This window comes from Balaenoptera musculus, chromosome 15 (assembly GCF_009873245.2).
Source record: "Balaenoptera musculus isolate JJ_BM4_2016_0621 chromosome 15, mBalMus1.pri.v3, whole genome shotgun sequence".
NCBI classification, from domain to species: Eukaryota; Metazoa; Chordata; class Mammalia; order Artiodactyla; family Balaenopteridae; genus Balaenoptera; species Balaenoptera musculus.
In genome coordinates, this window is record NC_045799.1 from 52,834,818 (window position 1) to 52,858,841 (window position 24,024).

Below are 24,024 nucleotides of genomic sequence, written 5' to 3' on the forward strand. Positions count from 1 at the left end.
CCACAAGCAAAAACTAAAAAGTGAATTTTTACCGAAGTTAAATTACACTTTAATTTCTTTAAACACTAAAAAACAAAAAGCAGATTGGTGGTTATCAGGGGCTCAGAGAAGGGAGGAATGGGGAGAGACTGATTAATGGATAAGGGGTTCATTTTGGAACAAGAAATGTTTTGGAACTAGATAGAGGTGATGGTTGCACAGCATAGTAATGTAGTAAATGCTACTGAATTGTTCCCTTCTAAATGCTTAATTTTAAGTTATGTGAATTTCACTTTAAAAAAAAGTATTAAAAGTTCTAAGAAAAAAGAAAAAATGCAGGCTCCTGCCTGCCTTTCTATTCAACAAATTCCTGTCTGGAGGCATTCACTGTGGGGTGAGATGTGAATCAGCTATTCTTCCTCTCTGGCCTCAGTCCCCATGTACCTGTCATGTACCTGAGGAAAAGCAGGTCAAGAGGGACACATTATAAAGCAATCTCTGGTCATGGAGGATGAAGGAATTTAAAGGACCACCCCCTTACCAATTAAGATGTAATGTCCTTGTGCCATTATGATTCTCAACCTTCAGAAGAGAAAACTGAGTCTCAAAGATCAAGTGGTTTGCCGAAGGTGGATCTGATCACCAGCAGACCAACCCCAGGACCTGAGCTCTTAAACACCGCACCATAAGGGAGTGCTCACTTCTCTTCTGTAGATGAGGATACTGAAGTTCCAAGAGGTTACACGAGCCGAGGAAGTTGCAAAGCCTAGGGATCAATCAGGACCACTGAGCATCTTGTGTCCTTTCTCTAGGAGACAGGAACCTATGGCTTGGTTGTTCATTCTCTCCTTGCCTCCCACCAAGGAGGAGTTGGGAGCCACTCACCTCACCCCCAACACCATCTCCCATCTTTGCAGAATCCCCAGAGTAAACCCAGGGAATCTAAGGATGCCAATTTCTCATCATAACACCACACATAAGTTGGGGGAGTCATCACGCTCACCCACATTCAATCCCCTCCAGTGGGCCCAGAGAACACCCCCTACGCTACCCCAGGAAGCCTTCGCCAGCTCCTCATGACAGCACACATCCAGGAGACACAGAATCTAAAAAACAAAGTACAAACTTTATTTTGTTTCTTTATAAAGGCACAGTGGCCTCTTGGTTTTTTCCCCCCACTTTCTTAACAAAATATAATAGCTTCTCCTTGAACACAAAGACCTCAAAATTGTAAAAAAAAAAAAAAAACAAAAACAAAAACAAAAAAACAAAACTAAAACCAAAAAAGAACCAACAACAAACAAAACAAAAAGAGAAAGACAAAGACTTTTTTGGGGTGTAAGATGGGAAACCTGGAGGGAGAGGTGGGGGCCGGACAGTGGTGGAGAGTGGCGATTCCTAGTGCTGAGACAGGGAGGGGAGGGAAGAAGGGCAGCAGCAAACCCCAACCGAGAAGCAACGGAGACCCCCGGACCCCGAGAGCCCCGACCCAGCCAGACCCCCAACCCATGTAAGTGCTTAAAGAAGAAAGAACACCAAAAAGAGGAGGGAAGGGGGAATTAAAAACTGACGGTCGTAGGGCTGGCTCTGGGGAGGGCAGAAATACCTTGGGGTTTTGTTTGATTTTCCCTGTTCTTAAAAACATGTTTCAATGAAAAAATGCTTTTTGGCAGAGAGAGGCCAGGCACCTCCGTGTCCGCTTCCCCAGCCTCCGGGGCCGAGGCCCAGCCCCAGGTGTCCCGGTGCTGCCACGCGCTCCTGCCGCCCCAGCCCCGGACCTCGGGTTGGGTGGCTTCACTCAAAGGTCGATTTACAGTATTGAAAAAGAGGTCATAAAAGAGACCCAAATGATGCCGTAATTTTGTAAAAATTCCTCACTCGTTCACCCTCATCTCTCCCAGTTGCTGCCCCGCCCCCTCCAGCCCCCAGAAGGGAGAGGAGGGCTGGGGGGTGGTCAGGGAAGCCCCCCGTTCCCCACTGGCTCCTCCCGGCTCTGGTCCATGGCGTCGCTGTCCGAGGCCTCCGAATCGGAGGCAGTGTCGGAGGCGTGGGCCTCGGGGCAGCTGCGGACCGGCTTCACGATGACGGCTCGACGCTGCTCCTCCTCCTGTTCCTGCCTTTCCTGGGTGCCCTCGATGTGCTGGATCGCCTGGGGGAGAGGCTGCCATGAGGATGGCAGGGCCATGTGGACAGCCACCATCTCCCCCACCACCCACACCCCCCCCCCCCAGAAAGGTCCAGAAGTAAGCCTGGAAAAGCAGGGGCAGCCTGCCAGAGTCAGGGGAAACAAACTTCAGAAGCCCTCTGCTGAGCTGAAAACGACTTGGAGGGGAGACAGTGCCCAGCTGCGTGAAGTCACAAGCGTCTTACGCTCATTTATATATTTCAAAGTCTGCTTGTTGGCTTATGGAAGGCCTCTGTTATAAATTTTATTATTCAATTTGTCGGGTTTACGTGCAACTCAAGTTCTGGGGGGTTGATGGCCTTTTTTCTGTTTGGGCGTTTTGGGTTAATTGTTTCTTTCTTTGCAATGTTGTTGGGCCTCCCAAGAGGTCTCTGCCCCAGGCTGGGCACAATAGTGACTTCAGGTCGACCTTCAGAGCTGACAGTGAAGCCAGGCTTCACTGTCACCCAACCGGTCACTGCCACCTCCACCCCCCATCCCAGGTCCTGGACCAACCCAAGAGCTGGATGCAGGAACTCTGAAAGCAGCGGGCTCCGGGAATAAAGGACCCCCCTCAGCAAATGCCACGTGGAGAGAAAGAATGGGGTCTTCCGGGCCATCCAGTCCCCCCTCTCTGCCCCTCACCCCAGATGCAGAGATGGAGACCCATCTGGCTTCCAGACTTCCTCCCCACAAAGCTCAAGCTCTGTCCCAATCCCCTCCAGTCGCCCACTTTCTAATCTCCCCACAAAGGGCCCATTCCCAGAGGACGACCCCCCATGCGTTGCCCCCTCCCCAAGCCAGGTACCTGCACAATGGTGTCCAGATTTTGCCGGGATGTTGAAACAGAGTTGATGACCGAGGAGGGGCCCATGGTGACGACATTGATGTGGTGGGAGGGAGGGGGTGCTGGCGCCGGCACGATCACCGTGGGGTGGTGGGTAGGGGCCGGAGTGGGCAGGAGCTGCAAAACAGAGGCCCTCAGTCTTTCTGCGAAGGTTCTGGGAGCTGCCCCTTCCCTTCTGTCCGCCACAGAGGGTATGGGACGGCCCTCCAAAACCATCTCCCTCTGCCCACTGCCTGGAGAGCCTCCACCGATCACCCCAGCCCATCGGCCTCCTTCACTCGCTGGGGGCTGTCCAGTTTATGACCCCTCCCACCCCTCTTATTTTAAGAATGAAGAAAAGGTGGCCTGGAGAGGGGCTTTAGGCTGTCTAAGACTGCATGGCCCTTCCCTCTCCAGAGCCAAGCCAGCACTTCACATCTAACAAATACAGTGATGGTCGGGAGTTCAGACTGAATTTAGATGGCCAAGGTTCAAATCCTTGCCCCAAACTGCTGAGGATCTTGGGTGTGTTACTGAACTTTTCTGTGCCTCCAGTTCCTTGTCAGTAAACAGGAGTAAAAACAGCCAGGCCTCAAAGGGCTACAACAAGGATTCAATGTAATAATGTATGCAAGACACCTGGAAGCCAGGAACATCTGCATTACCATGATTTAGGCCCGGGGTCCACCCTGCTAGACACCCAGAGGCACCAACGTTGAGTCTGAGAGCCCTGGCCCCGGTCCAGGCCCAAACTGCCCCTCCAGGCACCTCCTGCTCACCTGGGTCCGCAGGTGTTGCTGTTCCCGCTCCAGCTTCTCCTGGTGCAGCAGCCGCACCTGCTCCTGCTGCTGTTGCAGCTGCACCTGCTGTGCGATCACCTTGAGCTTTTCCGGGTACATGTGGGCCTCCAGCGAGCGCACCTGGGGGTGGAACGGCAGGCTCAGGGGTAGGGCCCGGGCCACACCCTGGCGCCTCCCCCAGCTCGGGGCCCACAGACTGCTGAGGTCGGCCTCCCTGCCACCCTCGGGGTGGAGACCAAAGTCCTGACCGTAGCCAGCCAGGCCCGCCCTGACTCTGCTCCCCTCCCGTGCAGCCCCCCCCATGCCATGCTCCCTCCCTGCCTGCCTCCAGCCCCAGGCCTTTGCCCATGCTGTTCTCTCTGCCTGGAGCACCCTTCTCCCCTCTCTGCCTGGTCAGCGGTGAGACTCGCCCTCCCACCCTCGGCTCAGGTCACTTCCACAGAGAAGCTATGGGGCGGCCCATCTGGAACCAGCCCAGGTCCCCCTCCTGATGCCCACCCATCTGGTGTGGCCTTTATCACAGCTGCATGATTACGATGTGAGAGCCTTTGACTCATCTCTCCCCAGGCAGACAGTGACCCCCAAGGACTGGGACCTCTCTGCTTTGCTCCCCACTGGACAGCCCTCTCCTAGGCCTGGCACAAAGCAGGAGCTCCCGTAAATAACAGGAGGAAAGGAAGAGAGCTGGACAGCATCCCCCGCCTGCCAGCCCACCCGCCTCACCTGCTCCTCCAGCATCATGCGCACCGAGCGCTCCTTGTCCAGCTGCTGCCGCAGCTCGATCATCTCCCGCCGCAGGTCCTCCGCCTTCTCGTCCTCCCAGATGTCTGGCGAGCCGATGCCCTCGTCCTTGTCCTCTGCCCGCCGCCGCTTGGGGGATGAGCCGCTCAGCTCCTGAGGACCCCAAGGGGTCGGTGAGTGTGCTGTGACACTGCATACACCACAACCACCACCACCACCACCAGGAGTGGGGGTGGGGAGCTCCATCGCAGCCCCCCAAAGCTGTCAAACCCAGGTGCACCGGCACTGGGGAGCCCCAGTGTGCAAATCCACCAGACAGCCAAGGCTGGGAAAGGAGGCAGAATGGACTTGCTTCCCAAAAGTCACCCAGTTCCTTCCAGAGCCCACTCCACTGCACTTGACCCTGGCTAAATCAGGGCCTGGGCAGGAAGGCAAGTGCCAGAAGTAGGCGGGTCAGTGGGGAAGAAAGGACCCACAGCCACATCACAGTCCCAAGCCAGTGGTTGGGCCCGGACACGCCCATGCCAGTGAGAGGGAGCCAGGAGGAGGGCAGGGTGCTACCTGGATAAAGCGCTTGAGCTGTGTGTTCTGCTGCAGGAGCCTGGTCTTCTCCTGCTCCAGGGAGAAGATGTATTCCGCCGTCTGCTGGAGAATGGCTGCCTGAGGGCAGGAGGGACAGACAAATCAGGGACCCTGGCTGACAGTGTTTTCCGAATCTCCCTGCTCCAGCCCACCACCTCCTCCAAGAAGTCCTCCCGGCGCTTGCCCACCTTGCTGAGTTTCTCTCCATCTGTGTGGGGGATGAGGGTCTTGAGGGACTGGAAGCCCGCGTTGATGCTCTGCATGCGCCTCCGCTCGTTGCTGTTAGCAATCTCCCGCCGAATCCGCCGCTCCTGGTCCCGCTGAGTCTCAGGGGTCAATGGAATGTTGGCAAGGCTGCGGGGAGGACAGGGACAGGCTCAGGCTGGGCGCCCTCCATGCCCTGCCCCCAGTGGCCCCTGTCTTTACAATTCATCTCCAGAGGGGCCTAAGTGTAACAGGCATCCCTCCCACTACAGAAGATACCAGCTCTGTCTGATGCTTACACCCCCAGTAGATCAGGGGGCTGATGGAGTAGCGTGCTCTGGGATGCCTGGGTGTCAAAATAAGCGTGCAGACATCAGGTCCCAAGCCCAGTGTCTGGCCAGCATGTCTGAGTGGGGCCCAGAAACCCACATGGCTAAGAATCCCTGTGATTCTGATGCAGGTGGCCTCAGGTGATAATCAGAGACACCTGCTCTTGGGATACCTCTGAGCTCCTTGCTATGCACCTGGACCCCCTCCTTCAAGGTCGCAGGCTTGAGGACTGAGGGAGATGTCCCTCCTCCCTTCCCATCCCCACAGCCACAAGTTACTACATAAGCCCCCAGCCCGGCCCCAGACCCTGGGCTAAGGCTTCAAAGACAAGACAGGTACCACTCACTCCAGGAAGAGGACCCGGCCAACCTCCCCTGGGGACAGTTCTCCCTGAAGCCCACCCATCCCAAAAGGCAGGTCCACCCTGTGCCAGAGATTCGAGGCTCCCAGCATGCAGTAGGCGATGTTATTGCATATTATGTGATTGCATCTTGCAGGAGCGGCAGCCAGTGGGGTGAGAGAGAAGGCAGCAAGCGGTAGGGGGCGAGGCTGCCGGCCGAGAGGCATTGGCAGGAGGCAGAGACGGCAGCGGGGCCTGTGGGCCCAACGCCACTGCTCCCGAGAGGTGGGCCTGTGTGTGGCCTGGAGGAGGCATGCTCCCCTTCCAGGCCCTCTCCTGCAACTCCCCCGCCCCTGGACTGATGGCTTCCAGATGCTGGGCTCCCAGAAGAGGCCACCGGCCCCACCCAAAGCCACAGCCCTGGCTTCTTCCTGAGGGGCCCTCCTGGGGTGACCTGGTCCAGGCCTGGGCCAAGAGAGCTCACACCTCTGGGTCTAGGAGAATGGGGAAAGGATTCTGGGCAGCCTTGTTCCATTGGTGGGGGAGGCTGGGCTCAAAGAGGTAGGTGCCCAGGCCCCCATGCCCATCCCTAGGCAAAAAGGAGTTTGCTTGGAAACGTAGGAGGGGAGCACATCTGCAACAGCTAGAGACAACCGAGGCCTTGCTGGCGTGCCAGCCTGCCCCACCTGTCCCCCCTCAGCTCCCTGAGGGACCCTAAACTCGCTCTTGCCCCCTCCTGGGTCTCTGCCTCCTCTCCCCACAGAGAGGGCGGTCAGCTGGGGGTGGGCTGGGAGCAGGCTCCACATCAGCCGCTGCTGGGGGTCTGAAGCCCTGTCCTGCACCAGCACCCCCAGCATCTCCCTGGGACCCTCCCCAAGATACAGTTCCCTCACAGCACTGGAAAGGGGGCCCACGACCCCCATTTACAAATGAGACTTAGGGCTCAGAGTGGGAGGGACACAGTTTTAGGGTCAGACAGCCGGGCATCTGGCTCCCCCACTTCTGGGCCAGGGGCACCTCCCTTCTGTCAGTTTCCCTGCCCCTACAGTGGGGGTGATGGTGAAAAGGGGAGGATGCAGGTCAGAGACCTGATAAGCAGTGGCTTGCCCACCCCTTTGCAGGCGGGGGGGAGGGGGGGGCGTGGATCAGAACTGAGTCCAGGCTCCTGGGTCTGGCAGTGCCCTCCAGACCCTCTGCGGCAGGTGGATTAAAGACATGGGGAGGGGCGACTTCCCTCGTGGTCCAGTGGTTGAGACTCTGCACTTCCACTGCATGGGGCACGGGTTTGATCCCTGGTCGGGGAACTAGGATCCCACATGCCACACAGCGCAGCCAAAAAAAAAAAAAACTGTAAAGACACGGGGAGAAATATCCCTAGGAAGCCAAGCCACTGAGTGACTGAGACCTGTCTGGGAGCTTCCCCATCCCTGCCCCAGAGAGATACAGGGAGAGACCGCCCCCCCCCACCACTCACCCCACCCCTGGGCACTCCCTGGTGATGCCCACAGGCCAGAGCTGACCAGAGTAGTAAGGGGTCAGAAAGGAGCCCCACCTCCAGCCCTGGGTCACCCTGAGTGCTGGCCCTTCCAGAAGGCCCACCTGGAGACACTAGCAACAGAGTTACTGTTTTAACCTGGCGGTCTTGTGGTTAGGACTTGGTGCTTTCACTTCGTGCGCTGGGGTTCAATCCCTGGTTGGGGAACTAAGATCCTACAAGCCGAGGGACATGGCCAAAAAAATAAAATAAAATAAAATATGAAGTCTTGAGTTCTTAATGTAATGTGCTAAGGACTCACTTTGCTGGAATTTTCTCACTGAACCATCTCAATCTTCCTCTGAGTTAAGCGGCCTTATGGCATGAGGACACTGACGCTTGGGAAGGGAACAGCTACAGTAAGTGCTGGGGCTGGGACTTGAGCCCTGATCCCAGAGCCCTGCTCTTACCCACAGGGCAGAGTGGGCTCTGCACCACCCCTCAGAGCCGGACACCCCGACAGACAGGTGACAGTCACCCCTGTAGAAAGGACTGAGCACGGGTGTGCACTGCCATCAGGTTAGCTCTTACTATCACTCACAGGACTTTTTATATTTTTCCCTGTGTGACTCCCATGGACACCCAGTTGGGTGGCTGCGTTGCAATAAGGAATCTAGGGTTCTGGGAGGGGAAGTGACATGTCCAAGGTCAGGCAGCCACACCAGGGCACCACAGGCACCTGCAGGAGCCAAAAAGAATGCTCTCCTCCCCCACCCAGGTGTGGCACCCTCTACTGAGGGCTCACACCTAGCCCTGCTTACCAGAGCCCTGTGTGTGGCCTCAAGAGGCAGCGCCCTGGCCCTCCTGACAAATGGTGGGACAGGACGAGGCCCAGAAGTGAAGTGACTTGCCCAAGATCACACCATGACAGCGGGCATAGCAGGGTACAGCTGCAATGCACCTCCTGCACTTCCCAGCCCCCAAGTCCCACCAACTCCCCAGGCTGAAGCCAGAACTCAACACCCACTGCCCCCTACCACTGCCGCAGCCCCACCAGCCAGCTCATCTGCCCATGAAACCTCAGCCCAGGGAAGCCAACGTTCAGCCCCTCCCTTCTCCCCAGGATGCCCACGAGCTGGGGAGACACCAAAGGAGACCACAGGACCCCAGGCCTGAAGGCCCCAGCCCAGAAGTTCCCAGAAGGAAGGGACCTGGCGTCCAGGCAGGGAGAAAGGGCCTGCTCATCCTGGCTCTTCCGAATGTTCTATCCTGTCCCCTTTACCACCAAGTCCATCAGCCCAGGCTCCTGGTTCCGGAACCAGCTGCTGGTTAACCTAGTACAGACTTAAGTCCCAGAAAACAGACTTCACCCCAAAGCCACAGTTCCTCATAGGGACTTAGGCTGCCACCAAGACCAACTCACCTAAATAGCCCTGGAAGTTTCTTTAATAGAATGCAGACTAACCAGGGGTTCTGACGAGTGGAATCATGACCATCCAGGGGTTCCTATACAGGATGGCTAATTAGCATTTCCAGCTGCTACTCTGCTAGATAAAGTGGATTTTTCTGCAAATGCCTGAAAGTTTCTTACATTTCTTTCTGAGTTTTGCAGAAGTAAACATGATTTACAGTAATTGTAAGGTCCTCCACCTCCTTCACATCAACTTCAGACCCCCCCAGGTGAGCAGTGAGGCCTGGTCCACAGATGCTCTCTCTTACTTGTCTCCCTCCCTGAGAGCCTCAGCCAGCCAGTCTCCTGGGGCTGGGCAGCCAATGGCCAAGGAACTGTTTGCGTACCAGCCTCCAGTGCCAAGACCAGAGCTGCCACCCCCCTCTACCAGGGTGCCCCCAAGACAGCCCCCCCCCCCTGGAATAATGCCCACATCCCAACCAGAGGCTCAAGGGCAGGAAGCCGACTCTTCAATTCTAGATCCGGATCTGTACCTGTCCCTCCTGCCTAGCCCAAGGGCAAACTGGTATCCCCTAATCCCCACACCCCCCTGCCCGGCTCCAGCCTCAAATTAGCCACTGAGAACTCTCATTTCACACTGCCCCAAAGTCACTCACACACCCACCACTCAATGTCTACACAGTCAGAGGTGGGAAAGCCCACACAGGGTTTCTCCCATACCCCAAAAGGAGGACAGGAGGAAGACGACCCTCTCATCAAGGATGCCCAAGGCCCCCATCCTTCTCTCTGCTGCAGGTACTGGAGCAGCCCGGGGCCCTCGCCCATCCCCACTGCTTCTATCCATACACCCTGCCCTCAGTCCCAGAACAAACCACGTCCAGGTTGTTCCCATCAGAAACACCCCCTCCCCACAGCTTCTCCAGCCCCTCAGAGGGAGCCCTGCACTGGGTTCAAGTGGAAACTCCAGCCCTGCCACTTACTAGCTGTGGAACCCCAAGCTTAGCCACTTAGTCTCTCAAAGCCTCAGTTTCCCCATCTATAAAACAGGGGAATACGGCCTCACTTCATAGGGTCGTGGTGAAGTTTAAAAGAGATGGAGGAAAAAAAAAAAAGGGAGACAGATTGAGGATAACAGGATGCCTTGTTTTTTCAGAGTTTGTACCCAGGATCCCAGGAGAACCCATGGCTCTAAGGAAACTGACTTGTCCTGTAGCACCATGAGACTTCTAGCTCTTAGAACAGGAGCAAGTTCTTGTTGATTGTGGTGTCCTCAATCCCAGCACAAAGTAGGTGCCTCGTAAATACCAGATCAGGGACCCAACACACTCCAAAGTCCCTAATTGTTCTCTAATTCCTTCTGAGGGGAGCTGGTCTCTTTCCCCCCTATGGCAGGCAGTAGGTAAACTCTTTAAGACCACCGTGCTCCTGCTTCTAAGAATCTGAGTGCCACTTAATAGCTACCAGGCACTTTCCACACACGTAGCCAAACTTCACAGGTGCTCCATTTTACGGAGGCTGAGAGCAGTTAGGCAACATGTCCAAAACCACACAGCTTATGTGCGTGCCGCTGTACGGTACCGTCCCCTCTGGGAGACTGAGGAGAGAAGCAGGGAGCTCTGCTAGTCACTGAGGGATGGAGCAAAGTCCACCAGCCTGAGAAGCGAGTATATCCAGCCAGAAGGCCCCGCCCAACCCACACTCAATCCTACCTCACCCGGCAGCTCCTCCTGAAAATGAAAAATCCCAGAGGCCCCAAATCCACACCCAGTGCATGGGCTGACAACTGTCTCACAGCTGGACAAGCTGAGTATTCCCCGTGCCCAACCCTGGGGCACTTGGTCCCTAAGGGACTGCTGGACTCCTCTGAAAGGGGGCTTGGAAGAGGAACAGGTCAAGCCGGAGTCCTAGGGGGCCCAGAGAGGACACAGCCAAGGCCCAGGCCTGGCAGCCAGAGGGTCCTATGGTACCAAGCCTGCCTGGGATCAGGCCCAGAATGTCCACTCCAGCATCTGGGGCAGCTCAACCCACCTCCTCATTGCCCAGGCCCCCTCTGTGCAATCAGCAGCTCAGGGTAAGAGCAGGGCTCTGGGATCAGAGTTCAAGTCCCAGCCCCACCACTTGCCCTACCTGTTCCTTCCCAAACCTATCCTCCGCCCACACAGAAATCATAAAGCCACTTTACTCAGAGGAAGATTGTGACAATTCAGTGAGAAAAATCTCACAAAACGAATCCCTACAATGCATTATGTGCTCCAGAATTTTTTTTTTTTTCTTTTCACTTATTACAGCTAAGCCCTCCAGGTGATCCTTAGGGAAGGGCCAACACTCAGGGTGGTGCTGCTGACTGCCCACCACCTTGAACTTAAGAGTAGTTAAGGGACTTCCCTGGTGGCGCAGTGGTTAAGAATCCGCCTGCTAATGCAGGGGACACGGGTTCGAGCCTTGGTCCGGGAAGATCCCACATGCCACGGAACAACTAAGCCCGTGCGCCACAACTACTGAGCTTGCGCTCTAGAGCCTGCAAGCCACATCTACTGAGCCCTCGTGCCACAGCTACTGAAGCCCGCGTGCCTAGAGCCCGTGCTCCGCAACAAGAGAAGCCACCACAATGAGAAGCCCGCGCACTGCAACGAAGAGTACCCCCGCTCACCGCAACTAGAAAAAGCCCGCACGCAGCAATGAAGACCCAATGCGGCCAAAAATAAAATAAATAAATAAATTAAAAAAAAAAAAAAGAGTAGTTAAGGTGGTAGCCCTGGTGTGTGCGAGGGATGGGGAGGGGGTGTAGGGGTGTATACGTGTGCAGCAACCTTCCCCCAACCTGGTTTCTGCAGCCCCTGGTGTCGACCAGCCTGGGCCACACCGCCTGCGGCTCCTCCTCCCTCAATCCCCGCCTTGCCTGCCCAGAACCGCAGAGCACGTGGCCCCAGCCCTGGGGAGCCATTTCGCTCCTAAAGTAGCACGGCAGGAAAGGGGCCACAGGTCCCAAACTTGGACCCGCAGAGAACAACCCACGCAGTATCGCCGTCCCACAGGTTGTGTTCAATATGCAGATGCCCAGGCCCTTCTCCTAGCGATCGGAATTGCGGGCGTGTGCATTTTAACAACTGTCCAGGGCGATTCCGCTAACCCATAACTCTGCGGTAAAGGGTAGATCTGGAGCAACCCGGGCCAAACTAAGAAAGTGCCTCCTGGGGAAGGCTACGGATCTCGGACCACCCATTCACCCACCCACCCAGCCTTACGGACAACCGGACGCTTTCGGTTTATGGCTGGGGGGAGGGGCACGAGACCGGAAAGTTTGCAGCGGAGACCCACGTGCGGCGGGCAGCGGCCTGGTGAGGCTAGGGGCGACCTCTGATGCCCCCTCCCCAAAAAGCCCCGCACCCGGCCTGCCTCGCCCATCCCGCCCGCGGGGTCAGAGCTTTGTGCGGGTAAAGCGTGGCCCAGGCGCGCCTACAACTCCCACAATGCCGCACCGACGCGGCGCGGAGAACTACTGCTCCCGCGAGGCGGCGCGCTGAGGTCCGCCTACTCCAAGAGGGCTGCAGAGTCACGTCCAGGCCTCGCTAGTAAACAGCGCCCGGGCGCGGGCGGCAAGCTAGCGAGTGGCCGCCAACGTGCCCGGGTCCACGGCGCTCCCGGCGGGCCGCGCCGGCCCCTCGGGTCCCGCCCACTCCCGCACCCCGACTCCAGCACGCCCCCCCGACCCCGCTGCAGCCGCTCCCTGCAAACACTCACACCACCCGGCTCCCCGCTCGCCCCCCCGCGCTCGGAGCCGCGGCTTAGCTGCATTGTAGCCGTCCGCCCCGCGGCCCCACGCGCGCCCCGGGCCCCCCAGACCCCCTTGCAGGGGGCGCCCAGAGAGAGCGATGAAGGAGGGAGAGGAAGGAAGCCGCCGCGGGAGGGGGGAGGAGGAAGCGAGGGGGGGAAAGCCACCAGCACCAAGCATGGCCGGGACTGCTGCAGAACCACGTGGGTCTGTTTGCAATTTACAAACGTCGCGACTCGCCCGCCTGCAGCGGACAAAAGTGACCGGGGCCGCCCGGGGCCCCCACGTTCCGAGGGAGGAGGGTCCCCGAGCGGCCCAAGCCTGGCGCGCAGGGCTGCAGCCACCCCGGCGGCTAAGAAAGGCGAGAGGGTCCGCGGCGCGGGCCATGCGTGCGCACACGCGCGCCCGCCGGGGCGGACTAGCCGGGGGCTGCAATCGTGGGAAGGGGGTGAGGGGGAGGAGGAGTACACACCTACAGAGCCCTCCTATCACTTCTTTCTCTGTTTTCCTGAAATGTTGCAAAGAGGGCACCTTCTGAGTGGGCACCATGAAATACTCCATAGCGATCGGCCCCCCTCCTCTGCACGAGCCAGGTCCCGCGGTCCGCCGGAGAATACAAGATGGAAATCCGAATCAAAGGGCAGCGCCGGACGGAGGTGCAGAATCGGCCGGTCCCAGATGCTGGCTGCGGCGGCGGCGAGGGGAGGGAGGCGGGCGGGAGGGGCGGGAGGGAGGTCTCTCCGGCCTGCCTCCCCGGGCGTGTGTATATGTGTGTGTGTGTGTGTGTGTGTGTGTGTGTGTGTGTGTGTGTGTTTGCAGCTGATCAGATGTCTGTTTCAAGGCGGGAAACAGCTGGTGAAAACTCAGCACTCCCCCGGCCTCCTTCCGCGGAGTAAGGAATTGCATGTAAACAAAGGACTATTTGCAGCGCCCCCCAGGGCGGCGCGAGGCCCGGGCGAGAGGGGCGCTGGCCCCCGGGGGCGAGTGGTGGCCAGGGTCTGCGCGCCTCCCCACCAGCTCCGGGTGCGGGGGCCGCGGGCGGGCTTGAAGGGCGCGGCGTGAATGAAGCGAGCTGCGGCCGAGCTACATGCGCCACTATGGGTGATGAGGTCCATCAGCTGACAGGTTGGCAAGCGTAGCAAAAAAAAAAAAAAAAAGGCCAGCCACAGCGAGGAAACCCAGCCCGCGCGCCCGGGGTCCGGCGGGGACTGCTCCGTGCAGGGTCTGCGCGCTTGGCGGCCGTCGGGGTGCGGGGGTGCGGGGGTGCGCAGCTGGGCCCGGCGAAGGCGAAGGCGGCCTGAGGTGCTGCTCTGGGCTTTTTTCTTCTTCGGTTGCAACTGCACAGAGAGGAGCTGCTCTGGCGCGCTCCCTCCGAGCCCAGGGCCCCCTGGAAACTTGCGTCATAGCCACCGCTTCCCACATGTAACTTGGGGCCGACTTCAGAGGCCGGCCAGCCCCCTCCCTCACTCGCTCCCTGCCTAGCTGCCCGCCACTGCCCGCCCGGCCTGGGCTCCGGAGCCTGGGAATCCCGGAGCCGGGGAGGGGAGGGCAAAGGGGGGCGCGTCGGGCGCCTCGGATCCTGGGGCTGCCTTAGGAAGCAGGGGCCCCGGCGGGGAGGGAAGGGTGGAGGCGGGCCAGGACAGCAGCGGCCCCGGAGGCGGGCTGCCAGCGCGGCTGGGAGGTTTGGTGGATGCTACCGGGTCGCCTCCTATCGCCCCTCGCTTTACCCCTCCGCTGGGAGGCTGGACAGCAGGAGGCACGCCCTAGCTTGGCCTGGGCAGGCGAAGGCTGCATCTTCCCATTCCGGGCGAAGCCAGTGCGAGACTTACTCCCCCGCCAGGGTGCGCTCTCTACTAGGGGTGAAGGCCTGGAGCGGGTGAGGGAGGGACGCCTTGGCTGCGAGCTTCCGTCCGCCCTTCCCGCGTCCCCTCCCCTGGCTCCTGGAGGTTGGCCCCTGGCTCAGGAAGACCGCGCTTGCCTTGGAATGTCCTCCCTCCTGCCCACCGCCTTTCCCAATCCCATCCGCCTTCCAGGTTCCGCCCAAATCGCGCCTCCTAATTGAAATACTGCTACTTATAACAAGGATTACTGTTATTATTAAGAAATGTTATTGTTATTAGATATTCGGAGCACCTTGTAGATGCCTGGCAGTTTTGCGTGAATATTTTCCAATCCTTAAAGTAAGCTGTCAGGCTGTTTCTGTAAGTACAGATCCTGGACCGTGTAACATCGCAGTCCCTGGAGACTTCACTGTGGGGACAGGAAGGATGACATCTGGGGACAACATAGGATACAGGGCCACATAACTGTGTACACTGAGCAGCGTCCATAGTGCCTGGGTGAATGAATGAACGAGAGCTGGGAGAAGTGTGCCCACCCTTCGCTCTGTCTTCTACGGAAATGCCTTGACCCAGCCTGAGCCCGGTTCCTGCGAGCGCACTGTCACTCAGGCTGGCCTCCCCATTTCTGCCAAAGGCGTCCTCTCATCTAGAGCCCTCTGCTGTCTCAGATGCACAAACCCCCACCCCCCTGGCTCAGCTGCTCCTGCCCCAAGGCCTGAAATATCATCACTGCCCCCACTGCTCCCACCGCCCCACTCCAACACTCTCCCATCACTAACCCGCTTCACGGCAGTAGCACCAGAAGTCCCCAGAGTCCAGGCCGTTTTCCATTCCCAGGAGGCTCTGTACACCCCTTAGTCTGATCCCTTCCCAACTCCTAATTCGGTCCACTGTGCCCTCTGGAACCCTCAAAGGGTGTTCAGCAAAATCCCTTTTATCCTTGGTCCCTGACTTTCCCCCTAACCTTCTTGCTCTAAGTTAGGTGTCAGCAAACTTTTTCTATAAAGGGCGTGTAAAAGTTATTTGCATGTGGAATCTAAAATATGACACAAGTGACCATATCTAAGAAACAGAAACACACTCACAGACATAGAGAATAGACTTGTGGTTGCCAAAGGAGCGGGGGTGGGGAGGGAATGACTGAGAGTTTGGGATTAGGAGATGCAAACTATTATATATAGGATGGATAAACAACAAGGTCCTACTGTATAGCACAGGCAACTATATTCAATATCCTGTGATAAACCATAATGGAAAAGAATATGAAATATATATATATAACTGAATCACTTTGTTGTACAGCAAAATTAACTCATTGTAAATCAACTGTACTTCAATAAAAATTTTTTTTAAATATTTGTATTAGCTTCCTATTGCTACTTTTACAAATTACCACAAACTTAGTGACTTAAAACAACACAAGGGAATTCCCTGGCTGTCCAGTGGTTAGGACTCGGTGCTTTAACTGCCATGGGCCAGGGTTCAATCCCTGGTCGGGGAACTAAGATCCCGAAAGCTGCGCAGTGCAGCCAATTTAAAAAAAAATTATTCTCTGGAGGTCAGAAGTCCAAATGGGTTGTATTTGTCTGAAATCAAGGTGTCAGCAGGGCTGCACTCCTTCTGAAGGCTCTAGGGGAGAATCCATTTCCTCACCTTTTCCAACTTGTAGAGCCTGCCCACATTTCTTGGCTCCTGGCCCCTTCCTTCATCTTCAGAGTGCATCACTCCAACTTCTTTGGTCATCACATCTCCTTCTCTGACTCTGACCCCCCACCCACCCTTATATGATGACCTTGGGCCCAAGCAGATAATCCAGAATAATTTCCCCATCTCAAGATTCTTAACTTAATTATATCTTCAAAGCCCCTTTTGCCATGTAAGGTAACTTATTCACAGGTTCCAGAGATTAGGACATGAACATCTTGGGGAGGTCATTTTTCTGTCTACCATACCATTCTTAGTTCATGAGCCATACAAAACCTGGCAGAGGTTACAATATGCTCCATCTATTCCACTCCTAGGTACACATCCAAAAGAATGAAAACAAGGACTCAAACAGATGATCATATACCAGTATTCACATCAGCATGATTCACAATAGCCAAGGGTGAAAACAACCTAGGGTCCATCAATGGATAAATGGATAAACAAAATGTGGTCTATTCAAACAAGGGAATATTATTCAGCCTTAAAAAGGAATGAAGTTCTGGGACTTCCTGGGCGCAGTGGTTAAGATTCCGTGCTCCCAATGCAGGGGTCCCGGGTTCCTTCCCTGGTCAGGGAACTAGATCCCACATGCATGCCACAACTAAGATTTCCCTGCCGCAACTAAGGAGCCTGCCACAACTAAGACCCGGCACAACCAAATAAATAAATAAATAATAAATATTTTTTTAAAAAAGGAATGAAGTTCTGATATATACTATAGCATGGCTGAACCTTGAAAACACGATGCTAAGTGAAAAAAGCCAGATACAAAAAGTCACATGTTGTATGATTCCACTTACATGAAATATCTAATAGGCAAATTCATTGAGACAGAAAGTAGATTAGAGGTTACCAAGGGCTGGGGGGAGGGGAGATGGAGAGTTATTGCTTAATGGGTATGGAGTTTCTGTTTCGGGTGATGGAAACTTTTGGAAATAGTGGTGATGGTTGCACAACACTGTGAATGTAATTAATGCAACTGAATTGTGCACTTTAAAATGGCAAATTTTATATGTTTTTGACCACAATAAAAAAAAGTTTTTAAAAAATGGTCAGTGGGGGACTTTCCTGGTGGTCCAGTGGCTAAGACTCTGCACTCCCAATGCAGGGGGCCCAGGTTTGATCCCTGGTCAGGGAATTAGACCCCACATGCCACAACTAAGAGCTCCCATGCTGCAACTAAAGATCTCACATGCCACAACTAAAAAGATCCCGCGTGCCACAACTAAGACCCGGTGCAGCCAAATAAATAAATAAATTTTCTTTTTTTTTTAAGTATAAAAAAAAAATGGTCAGTGGGCTGGATTTGAGCCGTGGGCTGTAGTTTGCCTGACCCCATTGATCCGGGGGTTGCTGCAAGCCCCTTATCTTCTCACTTTGCTCCTTTGCCAGCTTACATTTCACAGCCCACCAATATAATCATCTTGCATGCATGCTCCCTCGTGAGTCTAACCCCCACCTGCCTTGCCCCAGCCCTGCCCCCTGGAGCTGAACAGCGCTAGGAGAAGGAAATCCCACCATCTCACTTTTAAATGCCAGAACAAGATCCTCATTTGTGCAGCTGGCGATCCCTTCATGTTGCCCTGGTCCATCCTCCCTCCCTCCCAAAGGCTCCCGTCACCACCTCTGCCTCCCTCCTTGTACCTGAAATCTGCCTCCTAACCTGTGTCTGGATGCGTGTCCGCGCTCTGTCCGTGCACGGAGAAACCTTCCGTGTGAATTCTTCAAAGATGTCTCTCCAGCGGCTGTCCCCCCCCCCCCCGCCCCCGCATCCTTACCTCATGCCCTCTACTGGGTCGTTCCCACACCGAGAACAAGCTGTCTTTATTCCCATTTAAAAACAATAACAAAAGGGAATTCCCTGGCGATCCAGTGTTTGAGACGACACGCTTTCACTGACAAGGGCGCAGGTTCGATCCTGGTCTGGGAACTAAGATCCCACAAGCCCCTCGGCACGGCCAAAAAAAAAACCACAATCATACATCCCCTTCCCGCTACCACTCTTATGCTGCTCTCCTTGACTGCAAAACTCCCTGTCCCAGAAGTGGGTACCTATGCTCACTCTCCCATCCTGCTCACTTCATCTGGAGCCAGGACTCCATGAAAACTGCTCTCACTGGTGACTCCAAGGAGCTCTGTTTTCTGTCTTCACTGTATCTGATCTTTTTTTTTAGTTCCCCAACCAGGGATTAAACCCGGGCCCCTAGCAGTGGAAGCTCGGAATCCTAACCACTGGACCACCAGGGAGTTTCCTACCTGACCTTCTTGAAGTTCTTTTCTGCTTGGCATCCGAGATATCCCGGGGCCACAGTCCTCAGACCTCTGTCTCTGTCTACGCACACTCCCTGCTCTTCGGACAACAGACTTCCAGAAAGGACTTGAGGCCATGCAGTGTGATTCAGAATCTAGGTTCTGCCCGAACCCCAGCTCCAGGTGTTATCAGGGTGACTGCGGGCGAGTTCCTTGACCTGACTCAGCTTCCTGGTCTGTAAAACACAGGCCGTATAGCACCTAGCTTGCAGGCTGTCACGAGAAGTCGCCGACACACCTGGCACGTCGTAGCATTAATAAGTGGTATTTCCTATTATCACTGGTACTGAGTTGCCACAGGCAGCAGTGGCCAGAGGCATCTGAGTGGGCCCAGGGAGAATGAAAGGGTTTGGTGATGTGCAGGGGAGGGACACAGGAGAAGCCAAGCTTTCCCCCTTCCCTGCTCAAACTTGTCACAGTGATGGGACTTCCCTGGTGGCCCAGTGGTTAAGAATCCACCTTCTAATGCAGGTGGCATGGGTTCGATCCCTGGTCAGGGAACTAAGATTGCATATGCTGTGTGGTGCAGCCAAAAAATTTTTTTAAAAAGACAAAAAAACCAAAACCTTGTCACAGTGAAAGGAAGCAGGCGTGTTGTAAGGTTCTTTTCTGTTGAATGTGGGGCTCCCCTCCTTTACAGTAAAGACACTCCCAGATAGGATCCGATGGTGTGAAAATCAGCCTGCAGACAGTTTGCCCTTTAAAAGGGGAGTCTCTGTGAAGACTGTCATCAAATAACTGCCCGTGGATGATCGGTGTTAGAAATGCAGATTATCATGCACTGAGTCGGCAGAGAGCCGGCCCACCCGCAGCAGGACTCTGGGGCTGGAGACCCTGTTCAGACACTGCTTTGGAAAGCGAGTGTGGAGAAGGGGCTGGCTCGGCCTGGGGGAAAGAGCCGGGGACAGCAGTGTGGCCTGGGACACCTGAAAACCCGGCTTTCCTTCCTCTATGTTGTCAAACCCAAGCCCAATCAGCCTCCCTCCCCAAAATTCCCCATTGCTCCCCTTTCCCCAACCCCACCCCCAAATTCCAGGTGGGAGGAGTGAATGAGAGTCAGCAGTAGGCTTTATTGATGACTGGTCTATCAAAAAAACATGGTCTATCCATCCAATGGAGTATTACTTCGCATAAAAACAGATGAAGTACTAATACATGGCACAACGTGGATGAACCTTGACAACACGATGCTCAGTGAAAGAAGCCAAACACAAAAGGCTACATATTGTATGATTCCGTTTCTATAAAATGTCCAGAATAGGCAAATCCACAGAGGTAGAAAGTAGATTAGTGGTTGCCAAGGAATGAGGGGTAGTCAGGGGGAAACGGGGAGCGGGTACTAGTGGGTATGGGGTTTCTTTTGGGGGGTGATAAAAATGTTCTCAAATTGATTGTGGTGATGGTTACAAAACTGACTGTACAAAAAAAACCCACTTAATTTTACACTTTAGATGGGTGAATTATATGGTATGTGAATTATATCTAATAAAGCTGTTATGTTGGGTTTTTTTATTTTGTTTTTGTTTTTGTTTTTGGCTGCGCTGGGTCTTCATTGCTGCGCGCTGGCTTTCTCTAGTTGCAGCGAGCAGGGGCTACTCTTCGTTGCGGTGCGCGGGCTTCTCATTGTGTTGGCTTTTCTTGTTGCGGAGCACAGGCTCTAGGCTCGCGGGGCTTCAGTAGTTGTGGCTCGTGGGCTCTAGAGCGCAGGCTCAGTAGTTGTGGTGCCTGGGCTTAGTTGCTCCGTGGCATGTGGGATCTTTCCGGACCAGGGCTGGGACCCACACCCCCTGCATTGGCAGGCGGATTCTTAACCACTGCACCACCAGGGAAGCCCAAATAAAGCTGTTAGGTTAAAAACAGCTTTATTGACCCTAAAGATGTCCAGAAGTCCCGGGAGCCCCAGAAATCAAAGGGATCCCCTACAGCAGAGGGTTCCAGAGCTTCTTTCTTCAGCCAAAGTGGGATCTGGCTGCCCTGATGGTGCGATCAGCACTGTCCTTCTCAGAACACACCTGCCTTCCTCTGAGGCTGGCTGGAGGTTCAGGTGAGAGATGGGAACCCTGAGAATGTGGATTTAAACTGCAGCCAGGAAGACTGTCAGCACAGAGGCCGAGGCAGGTTTCCACTCTACATAGCACCCATAGGGAGGGGGGATGCATTTTTCTCAGTTTTAAACTTTTATCCTACATGTGTGTCAAGAATACTCTTCTTCTCCTTGGACAGATGATGTATTCATTTCCTGCTTCTGTGTAACAAATTTCCATAAATTTATTGGCTTGAAACAGCACAGTTTATCATCGCCAGGTGTGGCATGGCTGGGCTCTCGGCTCAGAGTCCTGCCGGGTGAAATCGAGGTGTCAGCGGGGCTGCAATCTCATCAGGGGCTAGGATGACGTTCCAAAGTCACTGTTTGTTGGCAGGATTCAGTTCCTTGCAGCTGTAGGACTGACGTCCCGTTGTCTTGTGGACTGTCAGCTCCTGGAGACCATCCTCAGGACCTTGTCCCGTGGCCCCACCATCTGAGGAACAGAGAGGGTCCCACAGGTTGATTCCCTCTCTCGCTTTGAATCTCTCTAATTTCCTCTTCCACAAGCAGCTGGAGAAAACTCTGCTTTTAAAGGTCTTGTGTGCTTAGGTCAGGCCCACCTGGATAATCTACCTCAAGGGCAACTGTGCCATATAACATAACCTAATCACGGGAGTGATGCCATAGTCACAGGTTCCGCCCACACTCAAGGGGAAGGAGTATACGAGGGCAAAGGTCATTGGGGGTCATTGGAGAATTCTGCTACCACCGAGATGGAACCATGAAGGAGAAGCACAGAAAGTTAAGGAACGTCCCTCAGGATGTACAGAGAATTGGAGATGGAGCCTGAAGAAGAATCTAGGGCCCCAATCCTAATTTGAGGCTTTATCCTCTACACAAATATGCCAGGAGTGGTGGATGGAAGGACCAGATGGCCTTTAGGGCCCCCGTTGACCTCTAAGGCTCCAGCATACTCTGGTGCATATGGGGAACCCCAGCCTGCTTGAGGGGGGGCAGGGTGGTGGGGGGTTGTGGATACCAGCCATTGGAGCAGGGATGAGGCCCCATGGAAGCAAAAAGCCCCTGCCTGGGAGAGGATCCTGAATGCTCCCAGGAAGGCAGAATGCGGGTCAGACGCTTCTGTTGTGGATTGGAGCAAACCCCAATATCCCCCAATGCCCTGGTCCCCTTTCTTACCCTAGTCACAGGGAGACCTCTGGGCCGACAAGGCTGGGGTCCCCCAACCACTAGGGGGAGCCTGGCACGCATGATGCTTTTTGGCAAGCTGAGCCTGAGCACACTGGTGGAACCCAAGGCAGGTACTGGGGTGGAAGGACTGACCGCCCAACTCCCCACACCCCCGAGGCCCTGCAGATCCTGGGGCACCAGGCTTGTCAAGGTGCCCGAAGGCCCTGACCTCTGGATGCCCGCTTCCTTCTAACAGCCCGATCTGGTTCACTTTGCTCATAAGCGAGCCCTTGGAAAGGGGACTGGAGTCCACCTGTGGCGTGTCCCCCATTCCCCCCTTTAGTCCTGCCCATGTTTCCAGACCTGACACTGCAGCCCATGGCGGGGGAGCTCCTGCCTTCTCCTCTCCTCTTCCTCCACCAGCTTGCCCTGTCTTGGGTCCCCCCAGGGAAATGCCTCTCTGATTTTCAACACATGGACAAGGAGGAACCAGGCCATCTGCTTCGATTGGGTGCATCCCACTGAGTTTTATAAAAACTCAGTGAGGGAATTCCCCAGAAGTCCAGTGGTTAGGACTTGGCACTCCCACTGCCGTGGCCCGTGTTCAATCCCTGGTCGGGGAACTAAGATCCCGCAAGCCACTGGGTGTGGCAAAAAAACTAAAAGCAAAAAAACCAAAAAACAAAAACAAAAACAACAACTCAGCGAATGGCCACCCTGGCTGGACTTTCAGTTTTAGACAGAAATGGCTGTGTGACCACTTCCTCAGTTGATTGTAAGCTGACAAGGCAGTTATAACAATCCCACCAGGCAGCCCAGTAGCCTGGGGCACAGCATAGCAGTAAAGGGGGACCTAATGATGCCCAGCCTGGGCTCTTTAACCAGGGGTGCAGGGGGAAGGGGAGGACAGAGCTTCTGGTCAACATAAAAAGAGAGTAAGTCAGCCAAGGCACCAAGGGGGTGTGGCTGGATAGGACGAAGGGTCAGCAGAGGCGCCACGAGAAATCGGGAGGGAGCATTTGGGGTTCAGGAGAAAGGCAGGAAGGAGAGGAATCGGGAAGAGGAAAGCTGGGGAGCTGCCGAGCTCGAGAGGTTGTCCAGTGTGCCTCTGGGCAGCGGGCTCTCCTCCCACTGGAGGAGTGGACGGGGGCGGGGAGACAAGGCGGGACGTCCCGTCCCATTTGAGGATGGAAAAGGGTGGGCTGGGACCAGCCAGGCCAGGGGAGGGACACAGGCCTTCTCTGATGAGAAAGCAGACCTGGGTGGGCTGTGACGGGGGAGGCTGCCAGGAAATGGGAGTAGCTCTCCCTGAGGAGGGGAGCTCAGAACCCTAGCGTGTCAGGAGGCACGTGGGCACGAGAGGTCTGGGCCACTGTGTGCCAGATGCTGCTCTGGCGGCTTTACCTGCATTCCGCATTTTATCCTCACTACAGGCCCCTAAGTCCTGTTATACCCTGGGGACTTGTCAAGGTCACCTGACCAGTCTGTGCCAGCACCTGGCTCCTTCAACAGCCTGTGCTGCTGCCCCTAGAATAGCCTCCAGGCTGAGAGCTCCCCTGGTCCCGGTGGCCTGGCCCTGCCCAGGTATGGCCAGGTGCAAGAGGGGAGCTGAGGGATGTGGAGGGAGAAAACCCTGTCTGCTGAAATGGCAAGGTCAAGTTCACGGTGATATGGAACCCATGTTCTGTGGTTGACTGTCAGTGCCCAGACAGCCAAGGGAAGGAGCAACTCCTAGGGGTCAGGGAAGGCTTTGGATTCAAGTTTGGGCAGACAGGGAGGAAGGAGGTGAGAGAAGCTCTCCAGAGGGCAACCTGACTGGTGCAAAGGACAGTTTCAGGACGGCTTTCTCCTCCCTCGACACCTCCGGACCTTGCACCGATTTGCGGCTGTGCTGCTCCCGCCAGCACACTGGGGGTTAATATCTGTCTGGTGTAGTGACCACAGCAGCAGTGGCAGCAGGCTGTGATGCCAGTAACTCAGAAGCTGAAATGTGAGAAGCAGGAGGAGAGGGGCAGGGCTGGGAAAAGCTGAGCCACCGCGGCAGCAGCAAGGAGAGAGGGTTTCCCTGGCAGGAGCCTGCAGCTCGGCTCCAGCGGCCAGAGGAGGCCCTCCCATCCTCGGCCCACGTCCCCTCCACATCACTGCCCCTCCTGCCTCAGGCCATGGGCTGTGGCACCCACTCAAGGTGGTCCATGGTCACAGTCATGACCAGCGTCCGAGCCCTTGGGCCATGGAGCAGCAAGTCGGGGCTGCAGATCTGGGGAAGGGACGGAGGGCGTGCCCAGGCGACCAGCAGAGAATGTATGTGTGGGGCCCTGCCCAGCACTGC

General features: G+C 55.5%; 1 protein-coding gene across 3 annotated transcripts in view; it reads right to left on the bottom strand.

The window, feature by feature from the left end:
* Positions 1 to 1,086: 1,086 nt before the first annotated feature.
* The window catches only part of TFAP4 (transcription factor AP-4), a 33,639-nt gene continuing 10,701 nt past the window's right edge, over positions 1,087 to 24,024 (bottom strand). The window contains exons 1-7 of one of the 3 annotated variants that reach the window (XM_036827600.1): positions 13,096 to 13,407; positions 5,281 to 5,446; positions 5,072 to 5,170; positions 4,493 to 4,663; positions 3,749 to 3,889; positions 2,952 to 3,107; positions 1,087 to 2,128 (exon numbers count right to left, since the gene is read on the bottom strand). In XM_036827600.1, the coding sequence (XP_036683495.1) occupies positions 1,934 to 2,128; positions 2,952 to 3,107; positions 3,749 to 3,889; positions 4,493 to 4,663; positions 5,072 to 5,170; positions 5,281 to 5,446; positions 13,096 to 13,184 (1,017 nt within the window). In that variant the 5' untranslated portion in view covers positions 13,185 to 13,407 and the 3' untranslated portion in view covers positions 1,087 to 1,933. Of the gene's footprint in view, positions 2,141 to 2,951; positions 3,108 to 3,748; positions 3,890 to 4,492; positions 4,664 to 5,071; positions 5,171 to 5,280; positions 5,447 to 13,095; positions 13,411 to 24,024 lie in introns of those variants that run through there. The other 2 variants (XM_036827599.1, XM_036827601.1) reach the window with 2 other exon arrangements.